This window comes from Lagopus muta, chromosome 5 (genome assembly GCF_023343835.1).
Source record: "Lagopus muta isolate bLagMut1 chromosome 5, bLagMut1 primary, whole genome shotgun sequence".
NCBI classification, from domain to species: Eukaryota; Metazoa; Chordata; class Aves; order Galliformes; family Phasianidae; genus Lagopus; species Lagopus muta.
Window position 1 is genome coordinate 62,667,498 of NC_064437.1, and position 19,189 is coordinate 62,686,686.

Genomic DNA, 19,189 nt, shown 5'->3' on the forward strand with positions numbered 1-19,189 from the left:
GTCCTTAAAAAAGCCAGTTTGGTGAATGGGTAAGAAAGCTATTGACCAAATGGAATTAATCTATTCTATCATTAAGTCTTGTGTATGTTTTGAAACTATTTTGGCAAGGCTTTAGTTTGCCTTTGGAGTAGAGAAACAGGTTGTGGTGTTTTTTCCTCTCCAAGCTTCTGAAAGGTTGTCTTTAAATAAGTTGCCTTCAGTAGCACTGACTTCATATTGTTATGGTAACACCCTCCTCTTCCCACCTTATTTTATGGGGCTGTAGTATGATCTGACTGCTCCTTTTAATTTTCCACTCTCATATGTGAACTTTGAGCAAATCTTGGAGGAAATCAGCAGGAAACTTAATTGCCTTCTCAGCACATTCCTAGTCTGACAGTTTTACAGCACATAGGTGGAACTCAGGTATTCTGCAGGCTGCTCAGATGGGTTAGAGCCAGAGCTTTCTGGAAAAGCTTGGTGGTTCAGTAGTGCTGTCCCCTTTCTGTCCCAGCTGTGTGATAGGTGCTTGTTGGCACAGCTGCCCGAGCTGCTGAATAGATGAGGCTCGAGTTGTTGGGGCAAAGTGTTGCTGTGTGCTGGAGTCCACAGAAGGGCACGGTGAGGGTATGGCTTTGGGGAAAGGAGTGCTGATGTGCCTCTCCCAGCAGCATGGGGCTTGACCAGTGGCCGTGGACGTGTAACTGTGCCTTGATAGATGATGGTGCTTGTGAAGGTATTTGAGTGACGAATGTACTAACTGGTAAAGCATTTCCTGACAGGAGAAAAGGTATAAAGTACCTCGTTTTTCTAGATTAGAATTTGATCCTGTTGTGCATCTTCGTTTGAGCTTTTGTGCTACCATACTCATAGTGTTTTCACTGACCAGGAGGGTTTGACTGTGGTGAATGTGAGAATTATTGGTCAATTGATACAACAGATTCCTGTTTCAGACAGTTGTGCATGCTTGAGAATAGTATATTACTGAGTTGTTGGTGTTGCATAGCAATACTGTAGTAAGAAAAGAAATAAACTGTATGCATTTCTCTGTTTGTCCTCTGTCTACCTGCCTTAACCTTTATCCCATTTGCTCTCTACGCTGACTGGAGGGGGTTGAGATTTCTTCCTCTCCGTCCTAAGTTTCACATTCCACTGAGGATGTTTACAGACATCTTGATATGAATTTGATGTTGCTTGGATCTGGTTCTTTAGGAGATTAACTGATGGCTTTCCTGGTGACTGGTTCTTTCCAAATATTGACTTATTTATGCTAGTCTGTAGCTTAGCCTTAGCAGGCCGTGACTGAGTTCAAACATGCAAATTGGGATCAGAATAGGTGTGGCATTTAATAATTAACTTTATGGTTACTCAAGTCCAGTAGGAAACCTGTAATGAGTCTGTTTTCATTCTGTTTACAGGAATAGTTATCTGCTTAGTCTCATCCTTCATATTTGGCAATCTGAGGAAAAGGTCTGAGCCAGCATGAAGACAGGATCTCCTCTTCATTAGAGAAAAAGTGAGTTGGAGTTGGATTGAAATCTGGGATGTAAAATGAAAGTTCTGGATTGGTTTATCACACATAGCTTGTGCTTTGCTTTTGAGTGTGGCTTTAATGTCATAGCACTGCTGTTATGAGTGTGTCAAATCAAGCCCTAGTCTTGGTTAAACACATGTGAAATTTTGAGGTGTATGCTTTTATGTAAACCTGTACCTTACTACTACAGAAGAACTGCTTGTTTGTATAGCTGCCCATCTGACGTGCCTCTTCCTTCCAAGTCCTGTGACTGCTGCAGTAGAGATCTCAGCCCTCTGTTCCTTATACTGCTGCACTCATTGTTTTATTTCAGCAGTTTAATATTTGTGACTTCTTTCTGCAGACTTACTGGCTCTATCTTGGTACTCTCTGTGCTCAATGTCTGTCTATTGTCAGAATTTCTTTTAGATGCCACTGCTCAAATTTAAGAAATTCCTGAAATGCATGACTAAGGTTCTTTTCCTGCATTTAGGAAGTCCTCAATTATGCATTTAAGTGGCTTGAGTATTAGTCATTTGACTCTCAAGTCTTACTCTTGCCATAGCTCCTCCCAGCACTTCCTGCCAGTGCCCTCATAGTATGAAGGAAAAACAGATTGTCCCCTTGCCCAGCTTGACTTTCATACATTTTGGTGCAATGCACATCAGTTGGGTTTTTTGAGGGCTTTTTGTTGCTTTTATGTGTATTTTTTTTTCCTGAACTGGGTTTGTATGCAGTTATTGTGTACTAATGATGTGTTGTGATTACTTAGCTTTCTGCCTGACGCAGTTCATTTCAAGGAGTGCACGATGACAGAGCGTGGAATTAAATGGGCTTGTGAGTATTGTACGTATGAAAACTGGCCATCTGCAATCAAATGTACCATGTGCCGTGCCCAGAGGCCTAGTGGAACAATTATCACAGAAGATCCATTTAAAAGTGGTTCAAGTGATATTGGTCGAGACTGGGATCCTACAAGTACTGAAGGTGGGAGTAGTCCTTTGATATGTCCGGATTCCAGTGCAAGACCAAGGGTTAAATCATCCTACAGTATGGAAAGTGCAAATAAATGGTCGTGCCACATGTGCACGTACTTGAACTGGCCAAGAGCGATAAGATGTACTCAGTGCTTGTCTCAGCGTAGGACCCGGAGTCCCACAGAGTCTCCTCAGTCTTCAGGGTCTGGTTCGAGACCAGTTCCTTTTTCTGTTGATCCGTGCGAGGAATACAATGACAGAAATAAACTGAACACAAGGGCTCAGCACTGGACTTGTTCTGTTTGTACATATGAAAACTGGGCAAAGGCCAGGAAATGCGTTGTGTGCGATCATCCCAGACCTAACAACATAGAAGCAATAGAACTGGCAGACACTGAAGAGGCTTCTTCAATCATAAATGAGCAAGACAGAGCTCGGTGGAGGGGAAGCTGTAGTAGTGGTAATAGCCAAAGAAGATCCCCACCTACAACCAAACGTGAGTCGGATGTGAAAATGGACTTCCAAAGAATCGAATTGGCTGGAGCTGTTGGCAGCAAGGAGGAACTTGAAGTTGACTTCAAAAAACTAAAGCAAATAAAAAACAGGATGAAAAAGACTGACTGGCTGTTTCTAAATGCTTGTGTCGGTAAGTTGTTCCTTACTGCCTTACACAATTAGTGCCTGTGGTGTGGTGTTCTGGGAGAACGAAGTATTTAAGAACAAACGTGTCGTTTGGTTTTGAAACAGCTTTTGTGAATCTTTGTGTTTTAATTTTAAAGAGCAAACCTGAAATAGCAGTTCACAGAGAATGGTGTGCAGTTGATGCATGAACTGACCAGAGTTAGATGTGTTCTGTGGCTCTTTGGGTGTTTTGGGTGTTTAAAAAAAAAAATAAAAGCCTTTACTGGATATTTGTAAGCACTCTTCTCTTTGCAATGGTGAGATATGCTAGTAGAAGCAGCAGCTGCAGCTTGGGAGTATTTGTAAACAGTGTAGAGCTCACAACGGTACAAGATGCTCTGTCAGATGTTAAAAATAACACTAAAATATGTAGCTCCAAGTAACTGCATGTGTAATACTGACCTTGAAAGTAATAATGTTGCATACTGTTATAAATGTTTTTGTAGTCAACTGCTTAAAAAAAAAAAAGAAATCCAAATTGGTTTTGTATCTTAATGCTTTCCTGAAGAAATTTTGGATAATTCTCCCAATGCTGTTAAAGATCAGAGACTTGTGAGAGCAGGGTTTTCTCCAGTTATTGACCTTGTGAGTTACCTTTTGTGCTGTAACTTCCTGGAAGCAGATACCTTGTACCCTAGCGTACAAGCAGATTCAAGACTTGAAATAGACAACTATTTTTAGGGTAAAACACTCTGTTTGAAGCTGCAGCATTAATAGTGTGTCTTGCAGCATCGCTTCATGTTGATGTAATTGAAAAACTGATATGTGGAGCTGTGTTATTTCATATATTTGGTCAGGTGTGAATGTTGTTGCAGCTATCATGGGTATGGTTTTAGTGAGCTAATTAAATACTCCACTTCTTTGTTGCATAAATAGCTTGGATGTGTTTCATTTTGCTAGTGGCTAGATGCCTTTATTACCTGGTGTGTTAAGCTTCTGACGTGCTAGCAGACATGGGGAGCCTTTTTTTGTTCCTGGAATGAAGCAACTGAAGTGCTGTATGACACTTTGTAAGTTATGGAATACCCAACATCAGTCCTTGGAGGTCATTTGTGGGGCTCAGCAGTACCAATCTTGTGTTCTAACATAGATTGTATCCACTGTTAAGGCTTTTTTCCTCTGCTTTTTGAACAGACCTTTTTTCTGGCTGTTTCAATGTTACTAAACAAAGTATCTCTATTTTCAAACTTGGTCTGTGTGGACATGATTGTAGCTTATATTTAAGAACGTGCATTCATTTACATTTGTTTATATTCAGTGTTGCTTGTGATTGTAAGTTTGCATACAAAACTAAAAGCTATCCGTAGGGCAGTAATGATTTGGTTCTTCTATAATGAAGACAGTTTGAAAGTAGGTTGAAAGTGTCCTGATACTTGATGAGAAAACCAGAATGCAAATAGAGCTGTGAATTCTGCTAGTGTTCTGCTGAAAGAGTCCTTGGGTTCCTTCTATAACTTAAAAGCTGGCAATGCTTTTCCTTTTGAGCTAAGGAAAAAAACACCCAAACACACACCAACACACCTGAACAGCACCAAAAGCTGTTAGTAATCAATCCTTGGTTTGGGAAATAATTTTTTTCCTGTCACCAATGTCATTTTTTTCCCAAGTGTTCTTGGCAGTGGAAATAACCTTAAGCGTGCTGTTGAAGCTTTGCATCTTTTCTGCTGCAGTCTCTGGGTGTTGAGCATATCTGCATGCCAGCTCACCTAGTGGTTTTAAATGCAGTAAGTCACATTTATGGTCGTTGTTTAGTTACCTTAGTGTGATGTGCTAAAAGCAACTTCACTCTGGATGGATTCATCTTCCCTGAAGTGCCTGTTCTTGCCATTGGAATCAATGGAGTTACTGTGATTTGGTGAATTATTGTTTGTGTGCTGGCTGAAGCTCTTTTCTAGCTGAGCCGAACACTTGTTCTCGTTTTGTAACTGCTTATCTAAAAACTGACAAGTCTGTCTGAAATATCAAGTGGGTTGCTGAAAGCTGGTGGAGGAAGAGTCAGGATGTTGACTTGGCATAGTCCAGCTGATGAGTAGTGGCTTGGTAGGGCTTGGTAACTTCACACTGCACCCACAGCTGGGGGGTCCCGTTGCTGTAAGTGTGTGGGAGAGATGGATCACTTCAGCATCTTTGGATGTACGAGCTGTGGCTTTCCTGATGTCACAAATAAAAATTAGAGGAGCAAGAGTAGGAGTAATTCTTGGCGAACTGGTGCTTTTCTTTTCTCCTAGATGGCATCTTTTGAGTATACCAATGATAACATGTGGTACTTTAAACCACTTGATTAATTAATTTCATTTTCTCGACTGTAGTATAAAATTATTTTTAGTAGGCCTAATTTTTTTTCCCACATTTGTTCTTTTTGGGTGAAACTTGTAGATGTGTATCTTGTGTTGTGCATTTAGAAGAATATGTGCTGTCTTCAACTACTGTTGGAGGTATCCACTAATACTTTCCCTGCCTCTCATTAAATATACCATCAAAGCTTCTATTTCTTGCAGACACGGGCTGTACAGAATGTTAGGAGTGCAACTCCTGTGATGCAGGAGCACAGGTGCTTTTTTTGTATTGGCCTTAATGCAAGATCAGCGCAGGGAGATGAGGGAGGAAAAGCCAATGCATGCTTACTGCTGCTCCGTTTCAGCATAGCAGGGCTGGGTGGAGCTGGTTTGAGTGCCTGGTTAAAGCTGCCTCTGGGTTTTAGCAGTACAAATGGAGGAAGACTGTCCCAGCTCCCAGCACTCAGAGTTGTTTGGGGCTGGTGCTCAGTGCTTGCTGGAGATTCCCCTCCTGATGCTTTGAGGCTGGGCTGCACGGTGGCGTGTGGTTGCTGCAGGGCACTGGGGGGGATTCCTGAGTTGCACGTTCCAGATTTTGAACTGTAGCTCACAGATCAGGGGTAAACTGTTTGCTTTCTCCTCCAATCCTGCTTACTAACTGCTGCAGGAGAGCCTGCTTTCCAGGCTCAGGTTCCAGGCAAGGTAGCTGCTGTTGTGGGCAGGCTTTGCTGCAGGAGGATGGCTCCAAAACCAACCAGGCTTGCGTTCTTCTGAGCCGCCTGAAGGAAAAAACTGAGTGTGTTTCCTAAACAAATCCAAAAATACTTAGAGCGGTCTGTAATGAATCTTGTTTTGCAGTACATCCTTAAAAGGACTTCTAGCTTGTTCCTAATATTCCTACATAGGTCTGCTTAGTTTTTTCTTTGTCGACTACTTTATCTCTCTTGTAGGTTTTTTTTTGTCCTCTGTCATTCTCTCTCATGTTGTCTGAAACGATGCCAGATCTGTTAGCCAGGCATCCCCAAGCCCTGTGGGAAAGGAGAGCGGCTCTGTTTGCATTCAGGTGGTGTTTACAGGGCTGTGCCAAGCTGTGGGACAGAGCTGCCTCCAGCCCAGCATCCTGCAGGGACCGGTTTCCTTGTCACATCACATTCATGGCACAGCTAAACCTTGCTGTGTGTGGGTTGTCAGCCCTGTAACAAGGAAGTGGGAAGCATATGGGTGGAGAAGGACTGCTGGAGGTGGGGAGAGGTCATGCCTTGTGCTCTGCTTGTGTCAGCTTAGGCTCTCTTGAAGTGTTTGGGGGAAGTGTAGCATGAGTTAGTGGCTGACTAATTCAGGTGATTACCTGCTGTGCTGGCCTCTGCTAAATGTGGCAAGCAGTGCTGTGGAATGACTGAGGGGGAAGGCCCTGCTGAGAGCTGTACAGCCTGTCCTCCTTCCCCACTATGCGTACTGCTGTGCCAGGGTACAGTGATGTAAGCATGCCACTGTCACCTGGAAAAGCAGCTCCCTGGTTTGTGCATATATATGTTCTAACTGGCTGTGTGTGTGCATGCATATCAGTGCTGTTGTTGCAGATCTGTCCATGAGTGTAAAACTCTTTGTTCCTTACTTCTTGCCAGTAAACCTCAGCTCCTGAAGTACATCTGTTTCAGTCTTTAGACTCCTTTTAAACACACTGTGGTGTTTTATGCTGAAAGTATTTGAATAAGTAATCAAGTTAAAAATACTTAGTTAAACTTGCCTTGGAAACACGTGTTGTTAACTTTAAAATCATGCATGCTTCTCTGTTTTTAGGGCACAAGTGTGCAAGTGAGGGATCGGCCATCAGGGCGGCGTGGGGTTGGGGACAGCTGGCAGGTAGGAGAGGGGATGGCAGGTAGGAGAGGGGATGGCAGGGATCTCTTCCAACAGCTCCCACCTGTGTGTGTGCTGCTCTGCCTTGTAGCAAGGTGTTGGAAGCACAGTGTGTGGCCTGCTTGGAGATGGGAAAGCTGTTTGATTGTATCATTACTTTTTTTCCAGCATACTGCTGTTGGCTGGCATCAGGTTTGAAATATGTGCGTTTTTTGGATGGTAATTATTGACGTTGATGCAAGTTGCAGAGCTTGAGAAACTCAAAAAATGCACTGTATGGAAGGGTTGTGTCTCAAACTGTCATTAGCAGAATGTTCTGCTGCTGACTGTGTGCCAGTGCTGAGGAGGGAGGTCCTGGAAACAAGGAAAGAGAAGAATGAGCAGAAGGATGTGGTTAGAGGCCCTTAAAGGCTTTTCAAACAATCCCTGTTTTCTTTTTATTAATTTGTGTGAAGCTCCATATGCCCTTGTGAAGGAGTTGTTCCTCTAAGAAGAGAAAATTCCTCTCTGCCTGAAAGCTTTCGCTGCTCAAAATGATGAAATATGGCATTGCTGTGAAATCTTTGTGACCACCCAATGTGCCCTGAAGTAGTTGGAACTGCAGAGTACAGTTCTGCTGCTTTGGTCAAACCACAGCTCCTTGCACTCACTGCTTTGACTGAGGGACAGTAAGGCTTCAAACAGGTGTCAGAGGTGGGTTTAGGGCTGTCAGCATGCTGTTTCGTGGTGTGCGTGGCCCCTTCTGAGGAGCATGGATGGCTAAATCACGTCTGTGATGTTAACACGTCACAGCTGTATCTGTAGCAGGAGGTGAGCAGCACAGGTCTCCACGTTTCTGTCTGTTGGATGTCAGTAAGGGCTCTGTCTCTACTTCTGACTCCTCAAGTGTATAATGTGGTTAAAGTGAGGGTTAATATTCTCTGCCCTTGTTTGCAGAGGTGTATTGGAAGGAGTTAAGTTACTTTATTTGCAAGCTGTGCCAGCTGGTGTTCTCCACCAAGGTGAATGAACACAGCTGCTATAGGTTTTTTTCTTGGAAACTTTTACAGCTGGTGGTTTTGAGGTGGTCACTGAGGCTGTGCAGTTAAGGCAGTGTGGATTTAGGGAGGTGGGGGGCATGGTGGGGCACAGACCAGTGTCTGCAGTTTGTAGTGTCACACCACCTCTTCTGGATGCGTTTCAAAGAGAAGGTTCTTGTAAGGATCAGCTTGCTCTTGTGAATAATCAGGACAATGCCCTAGCAAGAAGTGTGGCTTGGGGATGCTGTGTGTACAATCTTAAGGCAAACGCCTCTCTTCCTTCTGACATTTTAACAGTATGAGGAATGCAGTGGGTGTCAGTGGGGAATAGTCCAACTGGCGTGGCACCGCATCAGAAAGCAGTTCAGAGAGTGCTTGTGTAAGTAATGGGGCACTTGTGCTTTATGAAAAGAAGTGAGTTAGAACATCAGTAATTACTTCTCTGATATTTCTTGTAAAGAGTGTTTTGTTGGGCTCTATGTAAATGGGTAATGAATTGGAGGCTATCCATCTGAGAGAGACCAAAACCCTTGTAGGAATGTGCCTCCTACTGGCATTAAGGACTCGTTTTGGTGTGGTGGTACAGGCTTCAAGAACTGCAGATGGTTCTCATGAGTGTTGCATGTAGGCAGCTTTGCTCCCTGGTTTTGGGGTGAGGTGGCACTTCTCAGTTCAGATTTCTGTCAGTCTGTTTTGGAAGCTGCTGCATCTTTGCTTGGGGTTCACTGCAGCCTTGGATTGCTGTGACTGGCACCTGGTGAGCTGTCAGCCATTTTCCCTGTTCAGAACAGCTGGAAAGGACTAGGTGTTTGGGGTTTGTAATGGCCACAGAGCAGGCTCTGCTGTAGTGATGCTCAGGGCATCTAGATTGCAGTATTTTGGTGCAGATGAGCACTGGACATAGGGGCATGCAGCAGGTTTTCAAGAGCATGCTTCTTGTAAGGAGAGGCTCCTAATGGGCTCTGCGGGGAAAGCGCTGTGAAGCAAGCTCTGCACGGTTTGTGTGCCATGTTTATCTGGGGAGACTCCATTACAGCACTGCTAGTAATCTCATGGAACAGCTTGCCTGGATTTGTACTAAAAAAGAGCTGCTGCCACTTTTTCTCTTTTTTTCTTTTCCATATTCACTTGGCTGACTGGGTGGAAGAACAGAGGACGGCCAGACTTAGTGCTTGCGCATCACCACTCCTCCACAGCTGTCAGTGCCAGCTTGAGGTGGCATGTAGGACACGATACTGTTCTTCTGTTAGAGTGCTGCCAATCTATCACACATTTACAACCCTCCTCCCTTTTTTTCAAAATAAAGCCTAGAAAGCATATATGGTATGCCACTATTGATGTGTGCATTGATGGCTTGCTTAAATCTCATCAGTGAGATTAGAAATGTACTCTTTAAATGACAACTGGGAGTTCTTGGCATGCCAAGTATTGTGAGTGCACTGCAAGTGCTGGCAGTACTGTGCCCAGCGCGTGGTGCTGGTCTGGGTCTTTACTGCTGCTCACTTGCAGCATTGCACAGCCTCCAGTGGCTGCCTCCCAGCATTGCTTCTTGCTAAGGTTTGGCTGAGCTTGCTTGTTGCTGTAGCTTAGAACACTAACAAGTAGGGTATGCCTTGGCACTGTCTGAAGGCTGTAGATGCTGCTGTGCAGTCTGTACCTGGCAAGGCTGGCTGACTGAGGCTGCTGGGAATTGTTGGGTCTTATCATCTGTTGCTGAAAGAACATTTTGGAAATACAATGCCACACTTGACGTTCTTGTTACAGATGCGGCATGCATTGACAGAGCTCTTACCTCTTCCTTTGGTATGGCTCAGTTCTACCTGGAAGCAGAAATGTAACAGGAGCACAGCTGTGCTGGTCATATATCCCATACCATGCTTTTGTGACATGTGTTTTAGGGAGAGTCTTGAAATTGATCAGTGAACTTTGTGTTCTTCTTTCCCACTGCTGAAGTAGCTTTGCTCCATCCATAGCAGCTCTTCCATTGAAATAATATGACTTTGATGAAGTGGCAGAGGTTTTGTGATTGAAATTTGCAGTTGGATTTGTTGCTTTTGATTACTCTTGAATAATGTAACATTCAGCTGTAGAGGCTTTATCGAATTAGTTCTACCTATTGAGACACATCTTGCCCTGGTTATCCATTTTCCCTCTGCGCCCTTTCCTCAAATCTTTCTAATCTCTGAATTAGAGGATGATAGACTTACAAAAATATTCTTCTGCTTTTTTGTCTGTTCAAACTTCAGTCCTGAGCATAAGTGATGGGACAAGGGGGAATGGTTTTCAACTGAGACGGGAGGTTTAGGTTGGATATTAGGAGGAAGTTTTTCCCCCAGAGGGTGGTGAGGCACTGGCACAGGTTGCCCAAGGAGGCTGTGGATGCCCCATCCCTGCAGGCATTCAAGGCCAGGCTGGATGTGGCTCTGGGCAGCCTGGGCTGCTGGTTGGTGACCTGCACACAGCAGGGGGTTGGAGCTGGATGACCATTGTGGTCCTTTTCAACCCAGGCCATTCTGTGATTCTTTTATTAAAAATGGCTTTAAGGTTACTTTTCTGTTTCTTCAGTCTGTGCTTTGTAAGAAAGCAATGTGAGCTGTCTAAAATAAGATGCCTTTGACTGTAACGTGTTGAATTGGAACCAATGTTGTTAAACATAACACCACCACACCTTGATGTTGTATCCTGCTAATTGCAGCTGAGGGATGTGTTCTGCATGAATGGTTATGATGTGAAGTGTGGTCCAGCAGTTAGGATCCTGGGGACTCCAAAAGACGGTAGGGATTTTTCACCTGTCTCACTTCAGAAACCTAAGCAACACAGAGCTGATGCACTACATGTGTGGTTTCTCTTTATTATTAATTAGTAAAGAAAGTAAAGATAACTGAATGGTAAGTAGGTCCAGTCAGTAGCAGAGAGAGTGAGCTGAAGAGAAATTGTGTCCTGTATCCTCTTTCAGCACTGTTCTAAACCATACTTGAACAGTGCTTTAGTGATTCTATTCCTTGAGTCTGGTCATGTGTTTTGAAGATAAGAAGGGAAAGGACAGTAGAGGAATCTCTGCAGTGTCAATGAATGAACTTCCTTCAGTACAGTTCAACAAATAAGTGGGTATGTTATGCTGGGTGTTTCCTAGCAGAAGGGTCCTTAGCACCTCTTGGTAGCTGGATTTCAGTCTGCTGCACCTTCCAGCTATTTTGGGTAGTGGAAATAGTCCAGGAGGTGAGGTAAGTGTGAGTGTGTTTCTTTTCTTGTTTAACAAAATAAAGTCACCTGAATGTTTGCTGGTATGCAATGATCTTCACATTAGATATATATTGAGAAGCCACATAAGGTAGCTTGCTCTACAGTGGTCTAATTGCTATCTAGAATGAATAATATTCTTTTCTTCAGGAGTTGTAGAAGGTGACTTAGCTGCTGTTGAGGCCTACAAGTCATCAGGAGGAGATATTGCCCGCCAGCTCAGTGCTGATGAAGTACGCCTGCTGAATCGCCCGTCTGCTTTTGATGTGGGGTACACACTTGTACATCTGGCAATCCGCTTCCAGAGACAAGACATGCTAGCAATTCTGCTTACAGAGGTGAGCTGCTTGGGCTGTTGCACAGACTGCATAGGAGCCTTATGTAACTGTGCCATTGTTTGCAGCCAGTGACATGTAACTTCATTTGCTGATTGACACTGACGATAGAATATATGAATCGCTGCATTTCTTCTGTTGTTGCTTCTCCCTGTGAGGTGAGTTTGCTGTAAGGCTGTATGTATGTGGTGGTCCTGAGGATGTAGAGGTTCTCCTATTTAATCGTGCAGTCCTGGCAAAAGTTCTGACCTCACTGGTGGTGGAAGTGAGCTATTGTGGGGCTTCCTGTGCTTTGGGTGGGGGAGAGGAAATGCCCTTAGGGCAGAACAGTGAGCTCAGTGACAGCTTAATTTTTCAGGGTTTTGTTAACAGATACATCTACCTGGCAATGATTTGCCCTTTTCTTTCTTCCCTGAGATTCTTGTAGGAGAAAAGCAAATTCCTTGCTTTGCAGTACGGTGACATTTTCCCACTCTTCCCCAGTGCGTAGGCTCATTGGGTCCTCTGTCCCCTTGCTCTTGAACATTCCATTTTCTTCAGTGTTCTTGTGTGGAGCACCTCACTTCTGGTAATCCTTCCCTCTTAGAAGGCCCACATCTTTATCTTTTTTGTCATCTCAGACTTGTTTTCTTGCCTGATGAGAGCAGTTTTTATTCTGTCTCTGCCTCTAGTCTGCCTGCCTCCCTAATTTGGTGCTTACTGCAATTTTGAAGCATGCATTCTTGAGAAGAGTGCCCTGCTGAGAAGAAGCTCAGGAGACTGATGGAATGCATGGGGTTGAGTAATTAAACAGCAAATAAAGCAAGACAAATGGGACAGAAGTCTTGAAAAGCGTGCATGCTTCTATATGGCTAATATCAGTGCTTTCTGTGTTGCTCACAGAGTTATCTGTGGGAGTGGAGTTAAACTTTTTCTTTCAAAAGCTAACTTGTTGAAATGCTGCTTGTTTGTTTTTGTTTCACCTGCTAGAAATATTTATTCAACATGGCATTTGTGGAAGTATTTAATAGTGTTTGAGCTACACTGTATGCCCTCTTTTGCTAAGGTGTTAACTGGTGCAAATGTCTTACAAAGCTTTCTTTACATACCCAGTGATCCCGATGTTGCTTGCCATGCATCACTGAATGAGCTCCTTCTGCCACCAATTAGAATGCAGAGACATTTAGGTGTGTTACCTTAATAGCTTTTGGGAAATCTCTCCATAGGAAACTGTTGTGTGATGGTAGTGAAGTTTAATGCAAAGTGTAGGCTGGGCTCATGTATCAGTTTTGAGGTATCTTTCTGTGTTACATTTTTGCCTCCATTTTCCTGCTGGAAACGGTTGTCTGTTAATTCATTTCTGTGATTCAAAGCAAATTTTAACCAGGCTTGTTATCAGCTTCATGCTAAATTGGAGATAATTCACGGTGTGTGACTGTATGTTGCATCTTTCAGAGCACCAATACTTAGCTTTCATTGCATTGCTTCCTAATAAAATACTTTCCTCCGATGGTTATCACTCTGAAATCTCACTACTGAACTAGAAACAACACTGAGTGCATAGCTGCTTTATGTTGCAGGTGTCACAACATGCAGCAAAGTGCATTCCTGCCATGGTGTGTCCAGAGGTCACGGAACAAATCCGTCGTGAGATTGCTGCATCTCTTCATCAGCGGAAAGGAGACTTTGCTTGCTATTTTCTGACTGACCTTGTCACGTTCACATTACCTGCAGGTAGTTCTACAGCTCTTATTGCTGCTTCATTTTCTTTTTTTTTCTTTCTGGTTGTTTTTTGTCTCCTAGTCGAGAACTGCTTGTTTGGGATCTATATGTTGACTTTTTGAGAGCAGAAGTGTCCAGCAAAAGTAAAGCCTACTTGTGTTTTTTATTTTTTTAACAATTTAGGTTAGACCAAATAGTTGAGTTTGCAAACTAATTCTTGGTTTTGCACACTTTGGTGTATGCATCAGTCTTGTGAAGTGAGTGTGTGGTCCTCTTCAGACATGAGGAAATGGATGAAAAGTCAAGTCGTGTAAGGAAAGGCTGTGCCAAGATCAGGGCTCAGATATTTCTGGACTCTCATGTGATGTATCTCATAGCTATGGCAGTTTCCAGTCCTTTCCTTTAAGACCCTTTTAGATTTGTACCTGTTTATAGCAGTATTGCTTAATGAGTAATGTTTAGAGGTGCACTGCAGTCAAGATGATGTCATTCAGCTGCCTGCCTCTTAACAAAAGGATCTGTGAGAGGACTTCTATTACAGGAAGCAGTTACTGAAGATTGGAAGTACTATGAAACATAAGAAAATGCGTAGATGGAAATTGTACCAATCTTTAGAGAGCAGCAGCATTGCAAGAATGCTGCTTAGAACAACCTGGTTGAGTGTTTCCGCATCTCTTCTTCCAAGAGTCTGTAGATGTGACAATTACTTTTTTCAGAGGAGGGATGGTAGGGTAAAGGCAGTATATTTACCAGCTGTTATTCAGGAGAAGTCTCTTTCTAAGATAATAAGTGATTTTTATATTGTCTTCCCTTTTCTCCAGATATTGAAGACCTACCGCCCACAGTCCAAGAAAAGCTATTTGATGAAGTACTTGATAGAGATGTTCAGAAAGGTAAAGTCTCCTGACTGGTCTCTCTCCCTGTCATTAAGGAATATTCATCTCAATAAATACGTTTTAAAAAGTAGATCTGTGTGCATATGTTGCTTTGTTGCCTGAAGTTCTGTTTTGTGTTAATATCCACTCTGAAATTTTGTTTCATATTTCCATTCTGTCCAAGAGGCAGGGTAGGAATGAAGTCTTAGATGTTCATAATGCATCTTCTGGATTAAAGTTTTCTGGGTGTTTTTAAAGCTTTACAGCTAAAGCTTTAAGCTCTTCACAGAAAACCTAACAGTTTTTCTGCTTCAGCAGTGATCCTAAAGCAATTGATGTGATGTTTCTTTAAGGCTTGTGTACATTTTTCTTTCTTGACAGTATATATAGCCCAAGGAAGCAAGTGCCTTTAGCTGCTGTACTTCACCTGTCTTTGTAGTATGACAAAAATACAGCTTTGTTCATGTAAATAGATTGAGATTATGCTATTAACATGCTGTCCAGTTTGAGACTTCAAATTGGGTTTCAAGACCCCCTCTTGTTACAGAGCTCGAAGAGGAATCTCCTATTATCAACTGGTCACTGGAATTGGGTACACGCTTGGACAGCAGATTATATGCACTTTGGAATCGGACTGCAGGGGACTGCCTGCTCGATTCAGTCCTGCAAGCCACTTGGGGCATTTATGACAAGGATTCAGTGCTGCGGAAAGCCCTTCACGACAGTTTACATGACTGCTCACATTGGTAAGTTAGTTCCTGTGCCACCCTTACAGATGGCTTTTCACAGCTGTATTTAAAAAACCAACAAAGCAAAACCAATCAACATAAACACAACTGTGTGGATCCAGAGTGTTGAGTCAGTGTGATTCACGTGGTGATCTGTTCTAGCTTCTTTTAAATGCAAAGCACTGGGAAGTTGGGCATCCTGACGTCAGTGATTGCCATCTTCACCCAGCAGCACATAAAACAAAGTGAAATACTTGGTGCTGTGTGCTCGTCAGCAGTGTTCTGACCACAGTTAAAACTGGAATTTCTGTGTACATGCAATGTAAATTGTGCATGTGCTCCATCTCCCTGCTGTTGGGAAATAGCTTGCAGAAGATTATGTTGAAAAATAGCCTTTGATTCCTATATACACCTCTCAGTATTCATTCTATCTGCTTAGTTGCAGCTTTACTTGGTACTGCTTTTTGTTCCTGTGCTGTCTGCTAAAGCAATGGCAGTAAAGCACTGTGGTGACACTTAGCTAGTGCTGTCACTTGGCTGTAGAAGTGATTTATCTTCCTGAGTTAACTTTTGCTGTTTTACACTGGCAGCTTTCTTTAATCCAGTACTGTGTTTTGCCACTGTTGGAAGAGAAATATTTGCAGTCAGAGCCTGGCTGGTCTGTGCCAGCTCAAGTGTGCAGTGGGACTAAAGCAGGGCATTGATAAAGGCTAATATAAGACACAGGAGATTAGATTTCATATGTTCTTGTCATCGAGGACAAGAGAAGCTCTGTCAGCTGGCATGGTAGGGAGGAAGCCTGTCCCCTTTCTCAGGAAGGCAACAAAGGCTGCTTTCGGGGTACCTCCAAGAAAATTTTGTGATTGCTGCTCCCAGCTACTTGCTGTTTTGACTTAGAAACTTAGAGAATTAGTATGTAGAGCTGGATTCAGTCATGTGGTGCTTCTCAAGCTGTTTTCCTGGGATCCTGTCTCCCAAAGAGCTCTGTCACTACTTGAGAATTGTTTATAGTGGAATGTGCATCTCAACCACGCAGGAATGTCCCTGGCATCACAGGCAGTTCCACTAAGGCCAGAACAGCAACTTATGATAGATCAGGTTTTGTTCTTTGTGGTAACAAGACTAAGCATGGTATCTAAACACACGCTGCAGATGATTGAGTTTTAAACCAGTCTTTCAAACTGTAAGTGCTGACTTCTGTTGACTGTTGTGTCAAACAAAATGCTTGTTATTTAGAATATATTAAGTCTGGTTAATCTTCTTAGTTCATGTTCTGTGCAGAAGCTGTATTCTCCTCTGCATTTACTTAACAGTGCTTTCAATGAGGACCATATAAACCAGATTAAGATATAATACAAGCCCCCCCATCATTGTTTAAATGCTGTTGCCTGCCTTCAGTCTATGTAATCTTATTTGCTGGTTGGTTGCTAAAAAAAATTAGCACTGGTTCTAAGACAAACCTCTGCAGAACGACATCCTTAATAGGACGTGGTCTGCCTCTGGGTGGAAGAGTCAGCTGGCATTTTTGTGGTGATAATACATCAGGCTTGAGCCATAATTCCTTTCAAAAAATCCAGATGGAGCTTCTGAGAACTCACAGTGAAATTCTGCTGCGCCAGAATCATTCTGCACATCCTATACATGCTGCATGGGTTGAGTGGGAAGATGCTATTAACTCCAAACTTCTTGGGCTGGACATGCAGCACTTAGGAAGGGATGCTGCTGTCTCTGGCTTTAATGGTGGTTGCTGAAGGAATAGGCTCCTAACTGCAATCAAAGTCTCAACAATAATACCTTTTTATCTACTGGAATTGCTCTCTAAAGTCTTCACAAAGGTACTTAAAAACAAATTTAGTTTAGTCAGAACATCCAAGTGTTTATTTTGTTACATTTGTTCAAATGCTGAACAAGGAAGTGTGTGGTTGAGACAGTCTGGTGCTCAGAAACAGCTTGACAGTGAAGTTCCCAGAGTTGTCCTTCACTGACATCTGAACACCTTCACTTTTTCAGTTTACTCTGACAGATACTTTGATTTCTCCCTCTTTGTATTCCATTGCTAGCTTTAGGTGGAGAATGTAAGTTGGCTTACAGATAAATTCATTCCTCTTGTGTTAACTTGAACAAAATCAAGATCTTGAGGCCTTGCTACAGGGTTATCAGAAGAGCCTTCTGTGGGGTGATGTCTCTGACCACATGGCTAACCCCAAGAAGCTGCTCTAGGAAATCTCACATTATTTCATAGTTTGTATGTTGACTTTTGTTTGCTGTTAAGCAGCACAATAGGATCCAACTTTTCTCAGGTTCTCTTAGATAAAAAGTTTCAGAAGTCATTATATGCTGCTGAATATGTAAGACAATTTTCTTTGTGATGATTAAGAAAGAGAAAACGCTGAGAGTAAACTAGCATATAAAATGCAAGTTTTTAATAGAAGTTAAAGCTTTAGGACTCTAAAAAAAAAATATATATATATTTTATATATATCCTATATGATCCTATATATATATATAGGATCAATTGTATTTTCTGTTACTTGTTGCTTTTAATTCCATGCAGTTTTACACCTTTTCCGTGTATCATTACCTTACTTTCTGGATCAGAAGCTGACATCAAATAGACTGGTTAGGAGGCAGAATCTGCTTTAAGCTGATATATTTTGGTGTTCATTGGCACGTGGCGTGGCTAAGGAAGAAAATATGTGTTGCTCGCATGAGAAGAATGGGTAACTTCCACTTCCCTTACATGAAATGGAATGTCTTGGTTTTGTTTGCTGCAGATCAACACTTAAAAACAGTTAAGGCTAAATATGACTTCATAAAAGCTATTATAAATGTATCAAATGAGCGAGGAGCCTCTTAGGAGCTTGTATCTACTATGGTGTGTTTGCTGTAGGTATGTGATCCCCAGTGATTTCTTAAATGAGGATTGGCAGAACAGAGTCTCATGCAGATCTAAATAGATATCTATTGTCCTTATGCTCTTTTTTCCTCTCCCATTCCTTACAGATTTGGGTTAATGGAGTACAAGGGCTGGTACTGCTACCAGGCATGCAGTGGCTTTTACCTCTTTCTCCCTCTCTCTCTTTCCCTCCTCCCTTGCCCCCAATTTTTTAGGTTCTACACGCGCTGGAAAGACTGGGAATCGTGGTATTCCCAAAGCTTTGGTTTACATTTCTCATTGCGAGAGGAACAGTGGCAGGAAGATTGGGCATTCATACTCTCTCTTGCAAGCCAGGTAAGAGAAATTCTTCATTAATTTGCTGTTTGAAAGGGCATGTTGATCTTTCTGAAAAGGTATTTCCAGAACTCAGACTGTTCTTGAGGAATGAGATTTTTCTGTTGCAAAGACAAACATTCCTCTTAAGCCAGCAATATTAAATGATTACTGAGGAATAATTGCCAGGCTCTTCCTGGCAAGTGAATGTAAAAATGTAATTGTTGAGCTTGCCTTTGGACAGTATGGCGTGGAAAAAGCCTGGTTCCATCGGTGTTCAAGCACAGTCTGTAGAGTAAACTGATTTGTGATCACACACCTAGAATGTACCCCCACATCTGAGTTACACTGGTGAAACTTTGGCACACTGATACTTTGCAGCTCCCCTGCAAAATGAGATTTACATTTCAGTATGCTTCCAACCACAGGAACATGCTTAGCTCCCCTTTTGAATGATACACATAATATTTGTAGCTGTTTTCCTGCCGTTTGATTTGGATGTGCTCTTTTCCTGTCATCAGAAGATACTTACCTTCAGCTTTCCCCAGATGAGCGAATTATTTTAGACTAACTATTTTGCAGTGCTTCATGGCTAACTGAAGGATGAGATGTGTTATTTGGAAGATAGGAGGAAGAATTATTACAAGACAGATTAAGTTCCTTTGCACGCTGAAGTGGTTCTGCTTATCTCCATCTGATATGTAGTAGTCTTACACTCTTTCATTTTTTCTCTAGATAACCCTTACAAGCATTTTCTGTCTCCTTTTGGAGAATAATTTTCAAATTCCAAAGCA

General features: G+C 42.5%; 1 protein-coding gene across 1 annotated transcript in view; it reads left to right on the top strand.

The window, feature by feature from the left end:
• Positions 1-19,189, top strand: part of ZRANB1 (zinc finger RANBP2-type containing 1) — a 34,873-nt gene that overhangs the window by 9,542 nt on the left and 6,142 nt on the right. Inside the window, exons 2-8 of the mRNA XM_048946391.1 lie at positions 1,398-1,495; positions 2,265-3,115; positions 11,696-11,883; positions 13,440-13,593; positions 14,403-14,474; positions 15,004-15,202; positions 18,296-18,416. Of these exons, the coding sequence (XP_048802348.1) occupies positions 2,302-3,115; positions 11,696-11,883; positions 13,440-13,593; positions 14,403-14,474; positions 15,004-15,202; positions 18,296-18,416 (1,548 nt within the window). The 5' untranslated portion in view covers positions 1,398-1,495; positions 2,265-2,301. The remainder of the gene's footprint in view (positions 1-1,397; positions 1,496-2,264; positions 3,116-11,695; positions 11,884-13,439; positions 13,594-14,402; positions 14,475-15,003; positions 15,203-18,295; positions 18,417-19,189) is intronic.